Source organism: Sapajus apella, unplaced genomic scaffold (assembly GCF_009761245.1).
Source record: "Sapajus apella isolate SASKATOON/1434 unplaced genomic scaffold, GSC_monkey_1.0 scaffold36, whole genome shotgun sequence".
Lineage (NCBI taxonomy): Eukaryota > Metazoa > Chordata > Mammalia > Primates > Cebidae > Sapajus > Sapajus apella.
Genome location: NW_022436976.1, coordinates 24107675 through 24129733, shown reverse-complemented (window position 1 = coordinate 24129733; position 22059 = coordinate 24107675). Strand labels below are relative to the sequence as shown.

The following is a 22059-nucleotide window of genomic DNA, read 5'->3' as shown; positions in this document are numbered from 1 at the left end:
CCTGTCTGTCTAACTCACATCACTTCAATTTTGTTTGTTTTTAAATGAGCCTTTCCATAAGTAACACTGTTTACAAGATGTGTCATCCAGTGCCTAGCTATAAGTTTGTCTTTTCTGTATTTCGCAGCTTCTTGTGGGGGTCAATAAGCTGCAGTTGCCTTGCTGTTGTGGTAGCTTTTTTTTTTTTTTCTTTTTTGCTTTGCTTTTTAGTGATGTTTTTCCAATTTCTCATTTCAGAGAAAAGTTCTTTTAACATTTGTGATTTAAAAAAAAATTCCTTAGGGAAACACAGCTGTATATTTTTAACATAGTGTATTTATCAGGCAAAAGCAAGGCCAATTTAGTACATACTGTTTTTTACATCTTGGTCACCTGCATTATTCTCTGTGTTATGTATGATGCTGAAGCACTGAACTCTAGAAAATTATCTTTACATTTAAGATATTATTTATTTGCAACTTGGTGGGAAAGCGTGTGCGTGTGCACGTGCGCGCGCGCACGCGCGCGCACACACACACAGTTTTTTGAGACAGGGTCTCTCTCTATCATGGAGGCTGGAGTGCAGTAGCACAATCATGGTTCATTGTAGCTGTGACCTCCCAGGCTCCATGGATCCTTTCACCTCGGCCTCCTGAGGTGCTGGGACCATAGGCATGCACCACAATGCCTGGCTAGTTTTTTTATTTTTTAGTAGAGATGGAGTTTTGCCTTGTTGCCCAGGCTGGTCTTGAACTCCTGGGTTCAAGCACCTCCTATCTCCCATCTCAGCCTCCCAAAGTGCTAGGATTACAGGCAGGAGCCACTGTGCCCAGTGAAAAGCATGATATTTTAATAGATTTGCCTTTGCTATTATGTCACCAAGAACTATTTTTAATAAAATTATAATCAAGCATTCACTAATTGGAATCTTTGAATAGGAACTTGAAAAAATATTTTTGTGTCTTTATTTCCTGCCCCATTAACTTTTAGGCAAATAGAGACAGATTTACTGTATGGGGACATTTTTAAAAAGACACCTTAGCAATACATTCAGATGCAGCCTGGTGCTCTGTCTCTGAGGTTGGCAGCTTTCCTGTTGTGATGTGTAATGCGTGCCTTCGTGTGTTCTCTCAGTGGGCAGGTAGAGGGTGTTTCTGCCTTTTCCTTTCTTAGAAATTTCCTCACTTTGTCCCTCATGCAAATGATGGTGCATTCCTCTGTTGGGCAAGGTGCTGTGCTAGCTGTGTTTATGTGACCCTGGAGGATTCACCGTGATAGGGGGCCCCGGGCAGTGTACCAAAGAACAGATGTTTTGGAATATGTGAATGATGCCCGGATGTGGACAGAGGTCACACGGAATCTGGTGTGTTCCATTGGCGTTGGCACTTTCTATATTTGCCAGTCCCTCTCATATCTGTCTGTGCTTAACGCCAAACAGTGTACGTATTCAGTTATATGGAGCAAATTGGAACCATTACTAAATATTCATAAAAATTCCCTTGTTGTAACTGTTTCCTTCTATAAAAAGATAATTTTCTATTTACCCAAATAAAAGGCAAACTGAAGTACCAGTTTATTTTAATATATAAACTTTGAAGGCTGTAGATGAAATGGTCAAATGCATATTTATAATATTTATTTATTTATTTTTTAGGAAGGAGGGAGGGTGGCGGTGAGGGTGGGTTGGGGAGGGGACATAATATTTATAAGTTTAGGGAAACATTCAATTTTAAAACTTGTGAGATGTTAAATTTTTTTTACCTATTCTCATATTTAATCATATACTTTTATTCAAGTTCTTCAATGAATATTTAATTTCAGCATCTACATTTTCACTAGAATCATTTTTTGATCATTTAATATACCTTTTCAAATAGGTCATCTTCATTTCTAACTAGATTGTTTGAGATATAGCAATTTTTGAATCTGTCCTGTCACTCAAAATTTTATTCTTATCTCGTGTCATTTGCATAACATTAAGTTTTTTAAAAAATCCCTCATGTAAGTTTATATTGATACTCTTCACAATATAACTGTTACTGGAAAGAGGTCCCGATTCAGATGCCAGGGGAGGGTTCTTGGACCTCGCACAAGAAAGAATTTGAGTGAATCCATGGAGCAAAGTGAAAGCAAGATTATTATGAAAGTAACGGAATAAAAGGATGGTTACTCCATAAACAGAGTAGCCCTGAGGGCTACTGGTTGCCCATTTTTATAGTTATTTTTTGATTATATACTAAACAAGGGGTGGATTGTTCATGCCTCCCTTTTAAAACCATGAAGGGTAACTTCCTGACATTGCCATGGCATTTGTAAACTGTCATGGTGCCAGTGGGGACAACCAGAGGTCACTCTCGTTGCTGTTTTGGTTTTGGTGGGTTTTGGCTGGCTTCTTTACTACAACCTGTTGTATCAGCAAGATCTTTATGACCTATATCTTGGGCCAACATGCTATCTTATCCTGTGACTTAGAATGCCTTAACCATCTGGGAATGCAGCCCAGTGGGTCTCAGCCTCATTTTACCCAGCGCTATTCAAAATGGAGTTGCATTTGAGGGACTATGTTAAATTCTCTTCCTAGGTCCACAAGGGGCGTAGTTTCAAAGGCAAGAACTTCCCAGCGCCATCCACATCCATGCTTCCATCCACTGCCCCATCCGGGAGCCTAGAGTTTTTTTAACTTTCCCGGGCGCCGGCTAGGTAACAGCCCAGGTGAGCTTACTTTGTTTAGAAAGCCGGCCACAAGCTCTGAGGGAGGAGGCTTTGATTGCGGGCCAGGCAACCAATCCTATATCAGAGTTGAAGATCAGTTGCTCCAGAGGAAGTTTGGAAAAGCTCCTCTCACTGGACGAGAACTTGAATGGGGCAGGAGTAACTCCCCAGTTAAAATCCGACCTATTCCCTTTCCTATAGGGACTTCATCTCCGGATCCTGTCCTGCAACAGCATGGGAGCTCTCTCTGTCTCTGTTTCTCTTTCTCTCTCTCTGCCTAATAAATTGCTTTTCTGCAAAGCTCTTTGGGTCCGATATTTACTTGAATGAACTCACAGTGCCACCAGGGCCCCTTCCCCATTCTTGGGTGAGAAAGGCCCAAGGACCTGGGAGAACACATCCGATCCCGGAACAGTGAGCATCTTGGGACACAGCTGCCACCCTGCTCCTGTAACCTGGTTCCACTCTGCTTGAAGTGCCTCTGATATACCACTTACTCTATTGTTTGTTAAAGTGTTAAGAGTCTGGTTTAAAACCACAGTCAGTGCTACAATTCAAAATGCATATCCTGATTACTAAGTCTGTGTTAAATTTCCCAGCTTCCCTCTTTTTATTTCCCATTACTGATTCAGCCATACTTGCTTGTTATTGCCGTTTTCTTCCATAAAAAGAAATTTTCTGTTTATCCAAATAAAAGGCAACCTGAAATATCAGCTTATTTTAATGTGTACACTTTTAAGGCTAGAGATGAAACAGTCAAATGTCTATTTATAATATTTACTCTGGAAGTTTAAACATTCGTATTTTAAAACCTGTAAAAATGTTAATTTTTTGCCAATTCTCACATAGGCAGTAAAGGTAACCTCTATAGGCTCCCCAAACTGGCATTGAATAAGACCGTTTCAGCCCTAGTGTTTCTTGCCTGAACAGTGTTTTGTTTTCTTTAAATTAGTATATGTGCTTTCTTAGGGTATTGGCTCTTTCCCTCTCTTCCATAGCAATGAACACTTACACCCACTGATCAGGATGGGCTTGAATCTTTATTTGCCCCCCTCGTATTGCTGATGGACCCTTGCAATAATTTATCTGATAATATTTTCTAATATTGTAAGCTCTAAGAAGATTTTAAAAACACATTCCAATCCCTTACAAATATGTAATTCCCAATTCTCTTCTAGAGGGTGCCCTCCCGAAGGGTGAAGGAACATTGTTATTTCTCTCTTGGTTGTGATATCCATTTTGGGCTTTAGATGTCAACTATATTTGTGCAGGGCAAATAGTATCTAACTACTTCAAAGTTTATCTTTCTCTTCCACCCTCATACTTCATTTTAGCTGAAGAGTAAAGACACCAAAGGCCTATAGATTTGGGTTTTTAAAAATTATAGTAAAATACGACACACAATTTACCATTTTAACCATTTTTAGGTATGTAGTTCAGTGACATTAAGTACATGTACATTTTTGTGTTCACATGGCCGCCATGTTGTTACAGATCTTCTTATCCCACACTGAAACTCTACTCATTAAACAATAAACTTCCCTCTCTCCTCTCTCCCCATCCCCTGCCAACCAACCACTGTTTTATTTTCTGTCTCCAAGAATTTGACTATACTAAAGCAGCTGAAAAAAGTGGAATAGTACAATATTTGTTCTTTTGTGTCTGGCTATTTCACTTAGTATAATGTCTTTAAGAATCTTATATATTGCAGAATGGGTCAGAATTTCCTCCATTTTGAAAGTTGAATGGGCCAGGCATGGTAGCTCATGCCTGTAATCCCAGCACTTTGGGAGGCCGAAGTGGGTGAATCACTTGAGGTCAGGAATTCGAGACCAGCCTGGTCAATATGGTGAAACCCCGTCTCTACTAAAAATAGAAAAATTAGCCAGGCGTTGTGGCACGTGCCTGTGGTTCCAGCTACTCTGGAGGCTGAGCTAGGAGGATAACTTCAACCTGGGAGGCAGAGGTTGCAGTGAGCTGAGATGGCACCACTGCACTCCAGCCTGGGCAACAGAGCAAGACTCCATCTCAAAAAAAAAAAAAAAAAAAAAAAAAGCTGAATAATAATTCCTTGTAGGTATATGTCTTGAAGAAAAAACTTCTCCTCTATCCTCTATTTTGTGCCTGGAAGAGTGCAAATTAAGCTGACGGGCATTAACAGGAGAATAAAGGTTTATTTATGCGCATATGAACGCAGCAAAAGCAGCAAGCTCACTAAATGATTGAAGTTAGAGCTTACGTATGTAACTTAGGGGGAAAGGGAGGGCAGAGAAAAAGCTATGAGAAGAACAACTGGGTTTAGGAAAGACAGATGGGTTTTTAGTAGAACAAATGGAGATAACATTCTTATTATGCTGATAATTTTTTTATGTTGATACTTTTTTAAATGCAGGTGCCACTGATTCTTCTCTTGGCTTATTGCCATTCCTCAAGAGCGCATTTATGTCAGGCTTACCTTCAGTGTCCCTGGGGGTTGACCCTTCTCAAGAGGGAATGTTTGATAGCCTCATTTTCTAGAACTTGCTGCTTTTAGTCACATAAGGGAAGCTGTGAGAAGGCTTTGTTCTGCAGCCATTACATCTAAAATGTCTTTCGTTTATAATAATCTTCATACTGAAGCAGGATATTTCCCTTACCCCTTCGTGGGATTTGCAACAGGGGTGCCCTGTTTACTCAGCCCACCACTCTCCTCGAGGGAGGGAGCATGTGAGCAAACAAGGTGAAAAGTAGAGTACATGAGTGCTGGAACTAGCTGACCGTTTTGGCATTGGCAGGGTTAAACTCCACTCATCAGATCTGCAGCGTTAACCCTTGTGGGAGGGGAGCACTCGGTGAGTGGGTGCAGGAGCCAGGGCAAGCACTTTCAGGCACCAGCAGGAGCAAATTTCTGTGCAGGCCCAGTGGCAACATCTAGGGGAGATGCCTGTGACCCCTGAAGCCCCAGAGAGCATGTTACAGTGCCCTTTTAGCTCTGCCATCTGTAGATGGCCTGTTAACAGTTCAGTGGGCCCTCTGCCTTTTCACATGAGGTGGCTGCCCTCTGCCAGCGAGGGCAAAGGGCCAGTGTGACAGCCTCTTGTATCCACACTTGTGGCTCCTGAGCTCTTATCTGGTATCCAGGAAAAGTGAGGCTGCACGAACAAATTGAAGGATGGTAAATTCGAGGATTTTATTGCCAATAAAGTAGCTCTTAGTGGGAAGGGGAGCTGTAAAGGGGATGGGGAAGTGGGTAGGTAATCTTCCCCAGAAATCCAGCCATCTCCAGCTGGATTCTTCTCTGAAGTTACACCATCAAGCTGTCCCTCTAAAGTCAAGCCACTTCCTTCTGAGGTCCACTTGTAGTCCCTGGCATCCAGCTGCTTCTCTCTGCTGGCTGAGTCTAGGGCCTTTATAGGCACAGGATGGGGCAGGGCGAGGCCATGGGTCATTTAAAAAAAGGTAACATTTGAGCTGGAAAACAGGGATAGAAGTTTTCACTTTAGGCCATGGTTTTAGGCTTGAGGGTGGGGTTTTGTCAGGAACCCACCCTTAAATTTCTGTGCCTCCTGTCCCTATCAATACCAACTCTGAGGTTCCTATAGGTCCGCACCATATATACTATATTTTGTTTTTCCATTCATCTGTTGAAGGGTATTTAGATTGTTTCTACCTTGGACCATTGTGAATAATGCTGTTATGAACACTGGTATATAAATATCTGTTGAAATCCTTGCTTTCAGTTCTTTTTAGTATATACTCAGCAATAAAATTGCTGGATCATATGCTAATTCTATATTTAATTTTTGGGGAACTATACTGTTTTCTACAGCAAACAGCTGCACCAGTTTGTATTTCCATTAGCAAAGCACAAGGTTTCAAATTTCTCCACAGTCTCTCCAACACTTGTTTGTTGGCTTTTTGTTGTTTCTTAGGAGTATAAAGTGCTATCTTGTGTTTTGGTTTGCATTACCCTAACAATTAGTGATATTGAGCATCCTTTCATGTGCTTATTTGGCCATCTTTATGTATTCTTTGGAGAAATATCTGTTCAAGCCCTTTGCCCATTTTTTTAAAGATCTGGGCTTTTTTTTGTTTTTTGTTTTTGCCTGAGGGTTATTTACCAAAGAGTAATTCTATGTTCTTATTTTCTTCTCTTTTTAGAAAAAAAAATCTTCTCTATTTAAAAAAGAAAAGAAATTCATGTTTATTTGATTTTTAATTTTTATTTTGTTTTGAGGCCGAGTTTCACTCCTGTTGTCCAGTCTGCAGTTCAATGGCGGGATCTCAGCTCACCACAACCTCCGCCTCCCGGGTTCAAGCAATTGTGCTGCCTCAGCCTCCTGAGTAGCCGGGATTACAGGCATGCGCCACCACGCCCAGCTAATTTTTTTGTATTTTTACTAGAGATGGGGTTTCTCCATTTGGTCAGGCTGGTCTTAAACTCCCTACCTCAGGTGTTCCACCCACCTTGGCCTCCCAAAGTGCTGAGATCACAGGCATGAGCCACTGCACCCAGTCAGAAATTCATGTTTATAAAGATCTCACCTATCATACCCAATGTATTGAAATCCCAGATTTGGGTATCAATTCTCTTCTTCATTTACTATTAACAGAATTGCCATTAACTTTGTTTAAAAAGTCCAAATGGCCCAAAATTACTATAACTTTATTTTTCTTAAGTACTCAGTTCCTTCCATCTCCCCCTTACTCTTTTCTGTAAGATGCTCTTGCTTATTTTATTCTAGGCAACTATGTAGTCAGATCCCCTTTCTTATCTCTGTTTAATATTTGCGTCAAATTCTATGTTCCTTAGGCTCCATTAGGTATCTGATATAGTTACATACTTACCTGAGGTGAGCAAAAATCACCTGGTGGCCAGCAAGCGGACCATCTGGAGGCAAAACTCCTTATCTGAGAAATTTAGAGGTATAATGAGGAGAGCAAAGATCACCTGGTGGTCATCAAGCAGGCCATCCAGAGGCAAAACCCTTTATCTGAGGAATTTAGAAGCAATTAGCCTTCTCTGTTATCTAAAGCCAGCATCTGGTTACCAGGCTGTTTTCCCAAAATTTGTAAGTAGCTAGAATTTCTATATATCTCCTGAACGCATGTGTATCGAAACTCATTGTGCAGCCTTTGCTGACATCAAGGCACCAACATGTCTACAAATGTAATCGTCTATCATGACCTGCAAAAATAATATGGCCTAAATTACCCTTAAGCTCTTGCTTTAAGGTCTATAAATACCCCTAAGGAAAATCCACCAAGGCCTACTCAGTCCTCTCTTGCTGAATTGCCTTGCTACAGTGTTCCTTCTGTCTAATAAAACTTTACTTTTCAAACCTGTACTGTGGTCAGTAAATTCTCTTTACTACCTGCGTGCCAATCACTTTCTGTTGCTGGGGCTCTGCCACCTTGCCCAGCATTACCAAATTAGTAATCTACTTTGGAAAGCTGGAAGCATTTTGCATACCTTCTCTTACCATTGAAGTCTGACCACTTTACAGAAAAAGGAGACCACTGTGAAAGGTAAAATTCACATTTTGTTTTGAACAACCAAAATTCCAACAAAAAGAATAACATAGTGTTATGTACCTTAAATGAATTATGGTGTATCCCTATGGTGGCGATAAAATAGTCATTTAAATTTATACTTATAAAATTTTTATTATTATTTATTTATTTACTGAGACAAGGTCTCACTCTGTTGACCAGGCTGGAATGTCATGATCATGGCTCACTGCAGCCTCACTCTCCCAGGCTCAGGCTGTTTTCCCTCCTTAGCCTCCCAAGTAGCTGGGATTACAGACGTGCCCCACCATGCCTGCCTAATTTTTGTATTTTTAGTAGAGACAGGTTTTTGCCGTGTTGGCTGGGGTGGTCTGAAATGCCTGTTCTAGTGATCCACCTGCCTCAGCTTTCCAAAGTATTGGGATTACAGGCATGAGCCACCATGCCTGGCCTCTTGGGCCTGTTTTATAAAGACAATACTAATCCCATTCACCAGGGCTCTGCCCTCATAACTCTATCACCCCACAAAAGTCCCCACCTCCAAATATCTTCACCTTGGGGGTTAGGATTTTAACATATGAATTTGTGAGGTCAGAAGGAACATAAACATTTTAGCATTCTCGAAGATTATGACTTTGGAAAACCATAAAAGACCTGTGTATAAAAGCAAGATGGGAGGAAAATGCAGTTAACTTATTGACAGCACTTACCTGTAGGTTTTAGGTTTGGGTAACTAGGTAGTCACCAGGCAGATAAGAGTGCTAACAAATGCTTAGAGCTATGAAAATTCATCACATCTATTGGAGTCAGCAGGGAAGCTGTTTATCTGTAGATTACCAGAGCAATACAATCAGGAGGCTACGTGTATTAGCAATTGACTTTGCTTGACTTGACAGACCTTTTAGTCCTCTACCTTGGTAAATGTTTATTTAAATTCACTTATTAATGTTTATAAAACAGTTTTTTTGGTTAAAAATCTCAGGCTTGTAATAAACAGATTTTACTAGCCTATACTTCTGCAGATATTGTTACCAGCATTTGTTACTGCTTACCACAGTATAAACCGTGACTTGAGAATGCCTGTTTGCAGTGCCAGTTATTTCAATATCATTGTTATTTGGGTTGAACAACTGTGCAGTATTACATTTTTTTCACAAAGTACTAACGCATTTTTATTTTTCTTCCTCTCAAGATGAATGAAAATTTTGTCATGGAGTCCCTACCATCTGTACCATCAACTGAAGGAAACAGTCAGCAAGGCAGATTTGATGACCTGGAAAATTTTAATTCATTAGCAAAAAGTAGTCTGGATTTAGGTTTGTGGCTTTTGTTTCTCATAAACACAAATTATATTATTTTGCAATTTCTCAGTTTTATGTTTGTATACATGAATTTCATTGTCATGTTTTTATTCATTGTGATATTTTGAATTTACATCTGCTTCTTAATTAATCTGCTTCAGAATACCTGAAAGAATAAACATGCCTCAGATTCCAACTTAGAGTTTTCAGATTCTGTTTTCTGAGATGGCTACATTTTCTCTGCCTCATGTTGCATTTTATTAGCAGTATGGATTGAAACTCAGACTGGTACCTTACGTCAAATCTGAAATAAGTCTTTACTAATATATATTAAAATCTCTGATGCTCTTGAGTAATATTGTTAGCTCATTTAATGGGACTGTTAAATATTAATAAAGAGAGGCATATTTTAAACATTTATGAAACATTTTAATAGCCATATATTATAGTCAATTTTAGTACATTAATAACTTAGTTTCCATAAAAGAATTCTAAAAGTATAGTGCCTCTCCCTGCCTCCCCTCAATATCGATTCTTATATATGTTTTAAAACTTGACTTTAGAAAAGAATTTTCCTTCATCTAACACTGAAATAGCGAATGTCATTACAAAATTGACATCCCTAGGGAGATTGTTAAATGCTTTCGTAGCACTGGGATTTATAGAGCCATTGCTGAGGATTTATGGTGTCCTTCACTTGTTATGAGTACTTATAAGTCTTTCTCTGTGTTGTATGGTAATATGTTGTAAGGGGAGAGAGGGCTATAGAAAGTGATGTAACAGTTTTATGTGAGATTAGGATTCTCTTAAGTAAATTCTGAAAAATGAAATACTTAAGGCTAAAAATTGAAGGCATCTTTGAGATGCTAACATACAGTTTCCTGTAGGTCAAAACAGCACGGAAAAAAAAAAGAATATAGATACTTAATTTTAAATATCTAAGATTAGATGAACCTACCCAAGTTTTCAAGATCATGATTAGGAGAAAAATGGGACTTCCCACCCTGCCCCCGCCCCCCCCGCGCAAAGTAAAGCTCTCCAGGTATACTGCTTTCTAAAATTCACCACATTTCTTATAGTTCTCTATTAAACAGTTGGAGAAGATTTATAGCACAAATGTTTGAGTAAATGAATAAATAGTATCTCTTTCAGTACTATCAATACCTTAGCAAACTATCAATACTATAGCAGACTATGACATCCTTTTGGACCAGATGAGTCTTTTGGTTGGTGTGGGTACCTGTGCACTGTAGGATGATTACCAGTGTCCCTGTCCTGTAACCCTAGATGCCAGTGGCACACCCTCTCCCAGTCATGATGAAAATCAAAATGTCTCCAGATACTGCCAAATGTCCCCTTGTTTATATTGTATAAACCACTGGTTTATAGTGTCAAGATCAAAAGAAATAGACTAGCTATATGGCCTGGTGTTTGGGTGGAGGAGCAGTGGAATAAGGCAATCACCTCTGTGGGAGGTGCTTGTATCATGAGGGCAGATCTCCTGCTCTGTTCTCATGATAGTGAGAGAATTCTCAAGAGATCTGATGGTTTAAGTGTGTGGCACTTCCCGCTTTGCACATGCTTGCTCCCTCTCCTGCTGCCATGTGGAGACATGCATGTTTCCCCTTCACCCTTCTGCCATGATTGTACGTTTCCTGAGGCCTTTCTAACCATGCTTTCTGTACACACTGTGGAACTGTGAGTCAATTAAACCTGTTTTCTTTATAAATTACCCAGTCTCGGGTAGTTCTTTATAGCAGTGTGAGAATGGATTCATAGAACTTTCATTTATCCTGGAACATTTCTTTTTTAAAAAATTCTCTGTTTTTCTAACCTCTGTACCTCTGTTGTGACCATTACCTGACAACTGCAGAGACCCTAAAGGACTCAACCTTTATCATGGGCTCCTGGGTTTCTCGGTGCACTTGGTGGACAGCTCTGTAAAGTGTAACTGTGCAAAGCGCTGTGACAGGTGAGAAATGTGTGTCTGTGCCCCGACAGAGTCCATGGAGGAGACAATGGGGCCGAGGGCACAGGTAGCCTTTATGTGGTGCAATTCATGAAGCTTTAAACTGCACCAACTTGTGCAACTGAGTGGTGTAGTTTAACAGGCTGCTTTTTCCAGTATAGCTGGATGGGACACAACTCTGTAAATAGAACCAGCTCCGTTCTGAAAACTCTGCTTTTAGGCCATTCCTGCCTGAGTGCCAGTCCTGCCCCAATCCTTCCTCCTTAGTGGGGAGGAGGTAGACATTGGCAAAGCTAGAACTGTGGAGCAGTGCTTTGATTGTCGTGTGGGAATGGAGGCCCTCGTGCATGGGAGCAAAGGGGCGTACGGAATGAGGGAAAGGTAACTGAGACTTACTTTAATCCCACCTGAGCGTGACAGTATTTTCTCCCCATATCTGTGACATTGCCAACTGATTCGACCCTGATTCCAAAGTTTCTAGATGAAATAAAAAGCAGAAGTGATAGTGAGTTTACTAGAAAATTTGTTTAAGATGAATACATGGAAAGAATTTTGGTGATGATTATAGGAGAAGTTTTAGGCTGGGTATGGTGGCGCATACCTGTAATTCTAGCACTTTGGGAGGCCAAGGCAGGGGAATCACTTGAGCCCAGGAGTTTGAGACCAGCCTGGGCAACACAGGGAGACCCCATCTCTATTTTTTAAAGTTTTAAAAGAGCATCTATGTTGCTTAGTCAGAGGTCATTTATGATTTTAAGGCAAGTACCCCAAATGTACTGCGAACTTTAAGGCACACAATTTATCACATTCTTATAAACATGATAAGAACAATTGGCTGAGAATTTATAATGAATTACTGTGGTACATCCTATGAGTGATTAGTGGGTTGATGCCAGCATAGGTACAGGTCTCTAACACAGGCCATAGGGCTCTATGCACAGGTTGCCTTGGTGATTCTTTTTCTTGGGAAATGGGGTAATGGCACAGATGGCACGTTGGATAAATTCCCACATTCCAGGAAATTGGGAGGGATTGTCAGTATGTTGGATGACAGAGCTAAGATCCAAAGTGACCCTGATGATGTAGAATGAAGCCTCCATCAAATAAGATAAAATATTAAAAAAGAAGAAGAAGAAAAGTTTGAAGCTGTGCTGTTTGGACCCATAACCTAACTGCCCCCTTCTCAGATGGGAGAGACGTTGTTGGTAATTTGTTTTCTATCATTGCAGAGTTCTTCGGTATGGTGAGAAGAACAAATAAGGCTCACAGGACTTAGGGTTTTAGAATTTTTCATTTTTTTTGAAGCCCAACTACTTCTGAGTCCCCTTCTTTTGCTTGGTATATAGCTAAGCAACAGTGCTTTTTATAGTGGCAAATCAAAATATTGGTAAAATTCCATCTTTTTCAAATCAAGCCTCCTCCTCATGCTGTTCCTTCTACCTAGAATGGTATTGCAGATTTTTATGGGACTGATTCCCTATCACCATCCAGGTTTTTGACTATCATCAATTTTTTTCCCTCCCCTCCCTCTCTCCTCCACTCCCCTCCCCTCTCCCCTCCTCCCTCCCTCCTTCCCTCCTTTCCTCCTTCCCTCCTTCCCTCCCTCCCTCCTTCCTTCCTTCCCTCCCTCCCTTCTTCCTTCCCTCCCTCCCTTTCTTCCCTGCCTTCCTCCTTCCCTCCCTCCCTCCCTCCCTCCCTCCCTTCCTTCCTTCCTTCCTTCCTTCCTTCCTTCCTTCCTTCTTTCCTTCCTTCCTTCCTTTCTTCCTTCCTTCTTCCTTCCTTCCTTCTTTCAGAGTCTCACTCTCTAACCCAGGCTGGAGTACAGTGGCACAATCTTGGCACACTGCAACCTCCACCTCTCAGGTTCAAGCAATTCTCCTGCCTCAGCCCCCTGAGTAGCTGGGATTGCAGGTGCACACCACCACACTCAGCCAATTTTTATATTTTTGGTAGAGACGGGATTTCAGCATGCTGGCCAGGCTGGTCTCAAACTCCTGACCTCAAGCGATCCACCTGCCTCACCCTCCCAAAGTGCTGAGATTGCAGGCATGAGCCACCACACCCGACCAACTACTCCATCTAAAATAACCTGTTTCTTTCTGTTCCTACCTGTTGCTTTATTTTCCTTCTAAGAACTTACCATGTCCTGAAATCATGCTGTGTTCATTCTGTGTCTCTCTCCACTAGAATGTTAGCTCCCAAGAATAGGAACTTTGTCAGTTTTGTACACTTAGCTATCTTTAATCCCTAGAATAGTTCCTGGCAAGTAGCGGGTGCTCTATAAACATTTGTTAAGTGAATTTGTGAATGCGTGAATGAAGAACAGCCACAGAATGTTGGATACACTTAAAGGTATTTTTGTAGCATCAGCTTCTTCCCCCAATAGCCACAGAAGTAAAATACTTAAGTTTTGTGTCTTCTCACATTTATTTGATGGGAAACAAAAGGAAACATAGAAGGTGCATTAGAACTTTTTTGTTTTATATATATATGCATACATACATATATACCTATATATATATACACGTATATATACATATGTGTATATATATACACACATATGTATATATACGTGTATATATATTTGTAGAAAGTGATTTATTTAAAGAGAGAGAGAAATGGGAAGGAAAGAGAAAGAAACAGCTAACTCTCATACTGAGTGAGAGAATGCAGAAAGATGGAATCCAGGAGATGAAAGCAGCTTCCACACTGAGTGGAAGGGAATAGAGAGAGATGGAGTTTAGGAGGGGAAGAGAGGCTTCCATGAGAGAGTGTGGAAGGGGACTCCAGAGGGGAAATCGAGGAGAGAGAAAGACGGCTTACACGAAGGGAGTGTTTGTGGAAGAGGACCTAAACATGGAGTCCCCTTTGCTAACATTTTCTAGGTTAAGCTCCACCAGATATTTTTTTTTAATCCATAAAAGGTATGCAAACCAAAAAATAGATGTCCACAATCTTGATAAGAGTATACACTTGATTTCTTATCATTTGGATAAAAGCTACGTTATTATTACTAAACCCAGTACAATAGTATTTCATCATCTTACACATGTTTGAGCTTTCAGTCATACTTTAATAACATAATATGTAATATTTTAAAATAGTTTTTCTTCCAAGAACATAGTGTTCAAAGAAATACATTGCAGGAAAAACTGTTTTGGCCACCATGGTGGCTCACACCTGTGATCCCAACACTTTGGGAGGCCAAGGCAGGCAGATCACTTGAGGTCAGGAGTTCAAGACCAACCTGGCCAACATGACAAAACCCTGTCTCTACTAAAAATACAAAAATTAGCTGGGTGTGATGGTGCACACCTGTAATCTCAGCTACTCAGATGGCTGAGGCATGAGAATCTCTTGAACCTGGGAGGTGGAGGTTGCAGTGAGCCGAGATCACACCATTGCACTTCCAGCCTGGGCAACAGAATGAGACTGTCTCAAATAAAAACAACAACAAAAACCTGTTTTAACTGTAGTTCGTGGTTCCTGTGAAGCTGCCCCCATAGGCTGCAGGATAAGGCTTCTGAGCAGACAGGTGAAATTCAGGGTCCTCCCCAGCATACAAGGTCCCCACGGCTGGGCTCTCCTGGATGTCTCCACTGCCTGCTTTACGTATTCTTCACTCTGCACTGAGCTGTGCATGCTAAACTCTTCCAAACATCATGCTTTTCTCTGTCTTTCTAAAAAACAGAGAACAAATAGTGCCTTAGGTTTCCCAATGCTTTGCACAATACCTTGTAGATAAATTTAATTTTATTTTATTATTATTTTTTTTGAGACAAGGTCTCTGTTGTCCAGGCTGGAGTGCAGTGGCACAATCTCAGCTCATTGCAACTTCTGCCTCCCAGGGTTCAAGCGGTTCTCCTACCTCAGCCTCTCAAGTAGCTGGGATTAGAGGTGTGTGCCAACACGCCTGGCTAAGTTTTGTATTTTTAGTAGAGACCAGGCTGGTCTCGAACTCCTGACCTCAGGTGATCAGCCCGCCTCGGCCTCCCAAAGTGCTGGGATTACAGGCATGAACTATTGCATCTGGCCCAATTCTAGGCTCATCATTTACCTTGTTTGATTAGGCACAATTATTTTAGGCTCCCTGTTTTTATCGTTTGAATAAATGACATCCCCAAATCACTGAAGGTATTTAATTGGAAGTCTCATAGCTCCTTTGGAAGATTATCAAAGATACACATGTTCTGTAGAATGGACTGTGGAATGCACAATAGATGCAACTTCCATTCTAATCAGGACATCAGCTATATATTTCTTTGTTTTTCTACCTAGGAAAACAGTATACTCATTATTTTTTAAACTTAAAAACTCATTGTTGGTTTATTAAGCAAGTTTTGTGTTTGTTTGTTCAGAAATGTTTGCCAGGTGCTTTCTGTATAGGAATGCTGCTCTGGATCATGAAGGTAGAGCAGTGAACAAAATAAAGTCAGCCCTCGTGGAGCCCACGTTCTGGTGAGGGCAGACAATGACAAATTAATGTGTAATACAATCACCACAATAGATCATATGTTGATATATGTATATATAGTAAGCACAGTATAACTATCATATGTAAGAGTCTTTGTGGGTATGTCCACATATATTGTCTATACACATCCTCACACACACACTACATAAAGATAATGCATAAGGTACAATACACAGGATTCAACACCTTGGTTTTCTATGGAGAGGAAGTTGGGCTGTGTTATAATGGTTGATTGTTTAAAAACAGAATATCGGCCAGGCACAGGTGCTCACACCTGTAAACCCAGCACTCTGGGAAAATAAAGCAGTAAAAAGAGAAATTTTGAGGAGGAGTCCTATTTTATTTATATGGAGTGATTTGGCTGTTTTAGTAGGATGACATTTGACTGACACTTGAGTAAAGGAAGTCAGCCCTGTGTGAAAACCTTGGGATATGGCCGAGAGAACAAGAAAGGCAAAGTTCTTGAGGAGGTTGTATGCTTGGTGACGAAAACCAGTGAAGTGTGTTCCTGGAGGATAAACAAAAAGTAGAAATAAAAAATCGTTTGCAGAGATAAACATGATTTGCTTTACAGTCTTCCAGATTTTTTCCAGTTTCTGTGAAATGCTACCTGTCTACCCTCATAGCTGGTTCCTCTCAGCTTTCTCCCTCAACCCCAGAGCTTCTGGGTTTCTTTTTCCTTTTGTTTTTGTTTTTGAGACAAGGTCTCGCACTGTTGCCCGGGCTGGAGTGCAGTGGTGACATCACGCCTTACTGTGATCATCCTCTCGGACTCAAGTGATCCTCCTGCTCAGCCTCCCAAGTAGCGGGGATTACAGGCACGCTCCACCAAGCCTGGCTAATGGAGTTTCACCATGTTGCCCAAGCTGGTCTTGAATTCTTGGGCACAAGCAGTCCGCCTGCTCAACCTCCCAGAGTGCTGGGTTTACAGGTGTGAGCACCTATGCCTGGCTGCTATTCTGTTTTTAAACGATAAACCATTATAACACAGCCCAACTTTCTCTCCTTAGATAACCATGGTGTTGAATCCTATGTATTGTACCTTAGACATTATCTTTATATAGTGTGTGTGTGAGGATGTGTACAGATAACATATGCGGACATACCCACACAGACACCTATATATGATAGTTACACTGTGCTGACTATATATACATATATCAATGTATGATCTATTGTGGTGAGACTAGAGGAGCTTTCTTTAGTTTATTTGGGCAAATATAAGGAGAAAATACTAGCTTTTAATTTCTTAAATTAACATGATAATTGTGTAATATACTACTGGCAAGGACATAAGAAGTAAAGTCTAAAAATGTTGTCCCCACCATAACTTCTCAATCTTATTATGTGAACCCTCCTAAGTAGAAATCAAAATTAATAAGAATTTGTTAGGAAGTTTGTTGTAAATATTTAAATAAATTATGGCAATCTGTACCTTTTACTTGCTGGTAAAAAATGGGCCAAATTTCTTAACCTTACTTTTCCTGTCTATAAAATATGGTTGATAGTATCTTTTCTTTCTAACTCATAGTTTGATGTGAGAATTAAATGAACAAGTGTAGGCTGGGCTCAGTGGCTTATGCCTGTAATCTCAGCACTTTGGGAGGCCGAGGTCAGGAGTTCGAGACCAGCCTGGCCAACATGACAAAACTCCACCTCTATTAAAAATACAAAAAATATTGTATTTTTACACGCACCACCATGCCTATAGTCCCACCTACTCAGGAGGCTGAGGCAGGGAGAATTGCATGAACCCAGGAGGTGGAGGTTGCAGTGAGCCAAGATTGCACCACTGCACTCCAGCCTGGGCAACAGAGCGAGACTCCATCTCAATAAATAAGTAAATAAATAAGAACAAGTGTAAAAGAATTCTGAAATTTATAAACAAAGCTCTTTTGAAAATATAAGTGATTTTATTTGGTTTATTTGTTATTCTGTGGATTTTTTTTTAATCAGTGAAATGTCACAGTACTTACTGGGAAAGCTTAGTTGATAAGAAAAAATTTGTAGTAAGATTAGATTTTTTAGTAATATTAATATTGCATAAATGTCATTTTTTCAGTAAGGCCACTGAAAATTGTAACCATCTTCTGTTGAACAATTCCTATGCTCCTTCCTTCTTTATTTTTCACCATTGTACTTATCATCATGTGATATACTGAAGACTTTATTTATTTACTTTAATATTTTCAGTCTCCTACCTGGAAGAGTCCCCACCCATAGCAGGTGTGCATACCTAGTTGTTGAATGACTGAAGGAGAATGAATGCCTCTTGTGTTCACTGTCATCTGGATTTGCTCTTCAGGCATGATCCCGAATGATGGCCAAGGTCCTAGCTTGCTCATTGACCTTCCTGCTGTGGCTGAAAGTAGGGAGCAAGAAGATTTGCCTTTATGTCAACACCAAGCAACGCGAGTTATTTCCAAGGCCTCAGCATACACAGGAGCGTTGTCTTCTAGATATGCCACTGATACATGGTATGATATCATTTCTATTTGTTTTCACATTATTAAATAGTAGATTTTTTTTGCTTCAAAAATGCATGATTTTTGTGGAACATTTGGAAAACACAGAAAATACATAATTTTTGTGGAACATTTGGAAAATACAGAAAAATATTATGAATAAAATTGACTATACTTGACAATTACTATGAGAATTTTATATACTTAAAATTTTGCTGTATGTATCATGCAGTTGTGCACAAAATGGATTAGATAGATAGAGCATTTGTTCAGAGAATGGGAGATTAATTCAGAGTTTATTTTAACAACTCAAGCAAATTTACTTGAGGACAAATTAAAAGAGGACCAATTTAAAAGTGAGAAAATCTACAAGAATCCCTGGACTCATTACATGTTGGGTGTAAGAGGAGGTAGTTGAGGATGACTTGTGTTTCTGGATGAGTAAACTAGATAGATAGTGAGAAATTCATGTAACAATAGGAGCATGAACGGGTTGGAAGGGAAAACGATGAGTTCAGTTTGGAACATGTTGAGGGTTAAAGGATCTGTAGAACAACAGAGTTCAATGGAATCAATTAGATATGTGGGTCTGGGAATTAATGTTGAGATCTTCCTGAACATGGGTTATTAGGAGCAAGATCAAGTGTAGGTGAAACTCTTAGATCTGAGTGGTCTTCACCATGAAGCTCAAACAATAAGACAAGCATAGGGCCAAGACTGGAGTCCTGCAAAACAGCAATACTTAAGGCATGAACAGAGGAAGAAAAGGGTGAGCTGGAATGAACAAAGGGTAGGAGAAAATCAGTGAACTGGAGATTGACAAAGAAATCAAAGGAAGAGAACATTTCTACAAAAGGTTCATCATAGACTGTGTTCACATTGCTAGTAAAGTCAATCTAGGTAAGACAGATAAGTTTTCCTGGGGCTTGGCTGCGTGGATGCTCTTGGTAAGCATTGAGCATTGTTAGTAGAGTAGAAATCAGAGAGTAGTGTGTTGAGAATTGAACACAAGGACATCGTAAGAACTGACCAGTGTTTTGAAAATCCTGGTCATGGGTCAGGCGTGGTGACTTATGCCTATAATCAAAGCACTTTGGGAGGCCGAGATGGGTGGATCACCTGAGGTCAGGAGTTCGAGACCAGGCTGGCCAACATGGTGAAACCCCATCTCTACTAAAAATACAAAAATTAGCCAGGCACGGTGGCATGCGCCTGTAATCCCAGCTACTTGGGAGGCTAAGGCAGGAGAATCACTTGAACCCAGGAGGTGGAGGTTGCAGTGAGCTGAGATCACACCACTGCCCTCTAGTCTGGGCAGCAGAGCAAGACTCCAACTCAAAAAAAAAAAAGAATGCATGTTACCTAGATAACTAGAGGGTATTAATGGATCAAGGCAAAGAGGGAGGAAAATACATACATACATATATATATATATACACACACACACATACATACATATATATATACACACACACACATATATATACTATATGTAAGACATACAACATATATATTACATATTACTATATTCATATGTATATGAAACTTAAGAGAATTGTATTTGCTTGTGGAATATGTAGATGCCATATAGGGGTTAAGTAAATATACTGTGTGGGGATGATGGAGGGAGAAGAGAATATTGCACACTTGGAATAACCTTTGATAGTTTGTTAGGAAGAAACTCACCTCTTCCACTGAGATAGGTGCTAGGAAGGAAAGGAAGGTCTGGGTGTAGGTACTTTTTATAGCTTGGGGGCAGGAATCCAAAGGGATTTTTGTCCAATGACGATGTTTGTTTGTTTCTGTCACTTAGAAGAAGGTTATTTGCTACTAAGAGTGATGAAGTGCTAAGAAAGTGGGCATTAAAAGAAAAGGTGTTGGAGCAGAGATTAGCTTTGGAAAGCACGGTGGGAGAGTCACCACCTAGTGGTAGGGAAGAGTTTAGAAAAATATTTACCCTCTTTTTTCCAGGGCTCCAGGGAGTGAGAGAATGAGCTTCACCCACTTGAGTGTGGTATATTTGGCAGAGAACCAGAGCTGTTGAAGAGGAGGTTCAGAGAACGTTCAGTGAAGAGGTCAGGGCGTGGATAGTTTGTTTACAATTCTAGCAGATTCCATGGAGAGTGATGGATGATGTGCACGGCAGGTCTTGGGGTGGCATGTGACAAACGAAGCACATCTGAAGGAAAACGCAGGAAGGCGTGGCATCATGAGTAGGGAGATTAGCGCACAAAGGCATTGGAGGTTTCGGTAAAGCATAGGAAGGATGAGAGGTAGGGTGGGCTTCACTGGCTTTAAATGTTTTTGTGAAAACCTCAATCCAACTATGATTTTTGTGTTGACATGGGAGATAACTTAGATTTAGATGATACACATTTCTCTGTTCAGCCATCTGAACTTTTACCCAGAGTTTTAGACAAGAAACTGCATCAAAAGTTGTTCTCCGTGCTTCTGCATAGCCCATATCTGAGTGGAAGGAAGGGATATAGAAAGACCCAACAGCTTCTCTGCTCTGCAAAAGCAGGCTGGTGTGCAGTGGGAGAATTCTGCTGGGCCTGGTGTCCTGACACGCTATCCAGTGCAGCCCCTGGAGGAACGCACGGTGATAGATAACGTAAGCAACGGATTTGTTTCCTTAGGACAGATGCCCGGAAGTAGAGAAGTTAGGAAAATATTTTATGGCTTTTTCTATGGTCAATTTTTTTTCTTATTACTTTTTGTTTTTGAGACAGGGTCTTACTCTGTTGCCCAGGCTGGAGTGCAGTGGCGCCATCTCAGCTTACTGCAACCTCTGCTTCCCAGGTTCTCGCCATCCTCCCACCTCCGCCTCCTGAGTAGCTGGGACTACAGGCATGAGCCACCAAGCATGGCTACTTGGATAATTTTTGTACTTTTTTTTTTTTTTTTGTAGAGATGGGATTTTGCCATGTTGGCCAGGTGGTCCGAAACTCCTGGGCTTAAGCAATCCGCCTGCCTCAGCCTCCCAAAGTGCTCAAATTATTTTTCCATGCCATACCTTTGTTTTTTAAAATTTCTCTTTTGCTTAGCGTGAATAGTTGAATCTGGCAGAAGAATGCAGAAACGAGGCTCCTTCTCTGAACTGTAGAATTGTAACTGTAGGATGAGAAGCATTAGAAAAGATCTAAACAAACTTCCAAGTCCACCCCTCCTTCCTTGGAGTTTGTATCTTACTCAAATTGACCTCAGCTTCAGAGAGGGAAGATATGCTTTATTCTTATCCGATTGCTTTTTCTTTTAAAGTGAGTATTTGACAAGCTGATTTCTTATGCAACCACGGGGCATTTAAGGACTCCAACGTAACCTCGTCTTACGAGATTCGTCTTGTACTTGAAAGTTCTTTTTTGGCTTGCTATTGGAGATTTAGGGTATATTTAAATTCCAGCAGGTTCCAGAAGAGTTCCTGTAAATCATATTCCTTCTTTTAGTCTTTAAGGGTATGCCCCATGGAGTTAGGTTCATAGGTGAATATTTATTGCCACTCAGGAGCCTGCCTGAGTAATGCATAGATTATTTTAGATGATAGTCTTTCAGATAATCAGGGTGTCATGAACTGGTAAATAGTATTCTACAGTTTCTTCCTTGCATTAATTTTTGTCAGTGGAGGAGGTGAGCTTCCTCCTACCACACTATCAAGGGTTATTCCAAGTG

The 22059-nt window shown here is 40.5% G+C and overlaps 1 protein-coding gene and 1 long non-coding RNA gene across 16 annotated transcripts in view; one reads left to right on the top strand and one right to left on the bottom strand.

Moving 5' to 3' along the window:
• The window catches only part of PATJ (PATJ crumbs cell polarity complex component), a 395978-nt gene that overhangs the window by 119278 nt on the left and 254641 nt on the right, over nucleotides 1-22059 (top strand). For all 15 annotated transcript variants that reach the window (XM_032296822.1, XM_032296813.1, XM_032296821.1 and 12 more), the window contains 2 exons: nucleotides 9374-9497; nucleotides 18231-18402. In XM_032296822.1, coding sequence (XP_032152713.1) covers nucleotides 9374-9497; nucleotides 18231-18402 — 296 coding nt within the window. The remainder of the gene's footprint in view (nucleotides 1-9373; nucleotides 9498-18230; nucleotides 18403-22059) is intronic.
• LOC116563946 lies at nucleotides 5810-13937 on the bottom strand. The gene is made up of 3 exons (XR_004274645.1): nucleotides 13592-13937; nucleotides 11848-11928; nucleotides 5810-6141 (listed from the first exon to the last, which is right to left on the bottom strand). It is a non-coding gene; the product is annotated as an uncharacterized LOC116563946 (long non-coding RNA).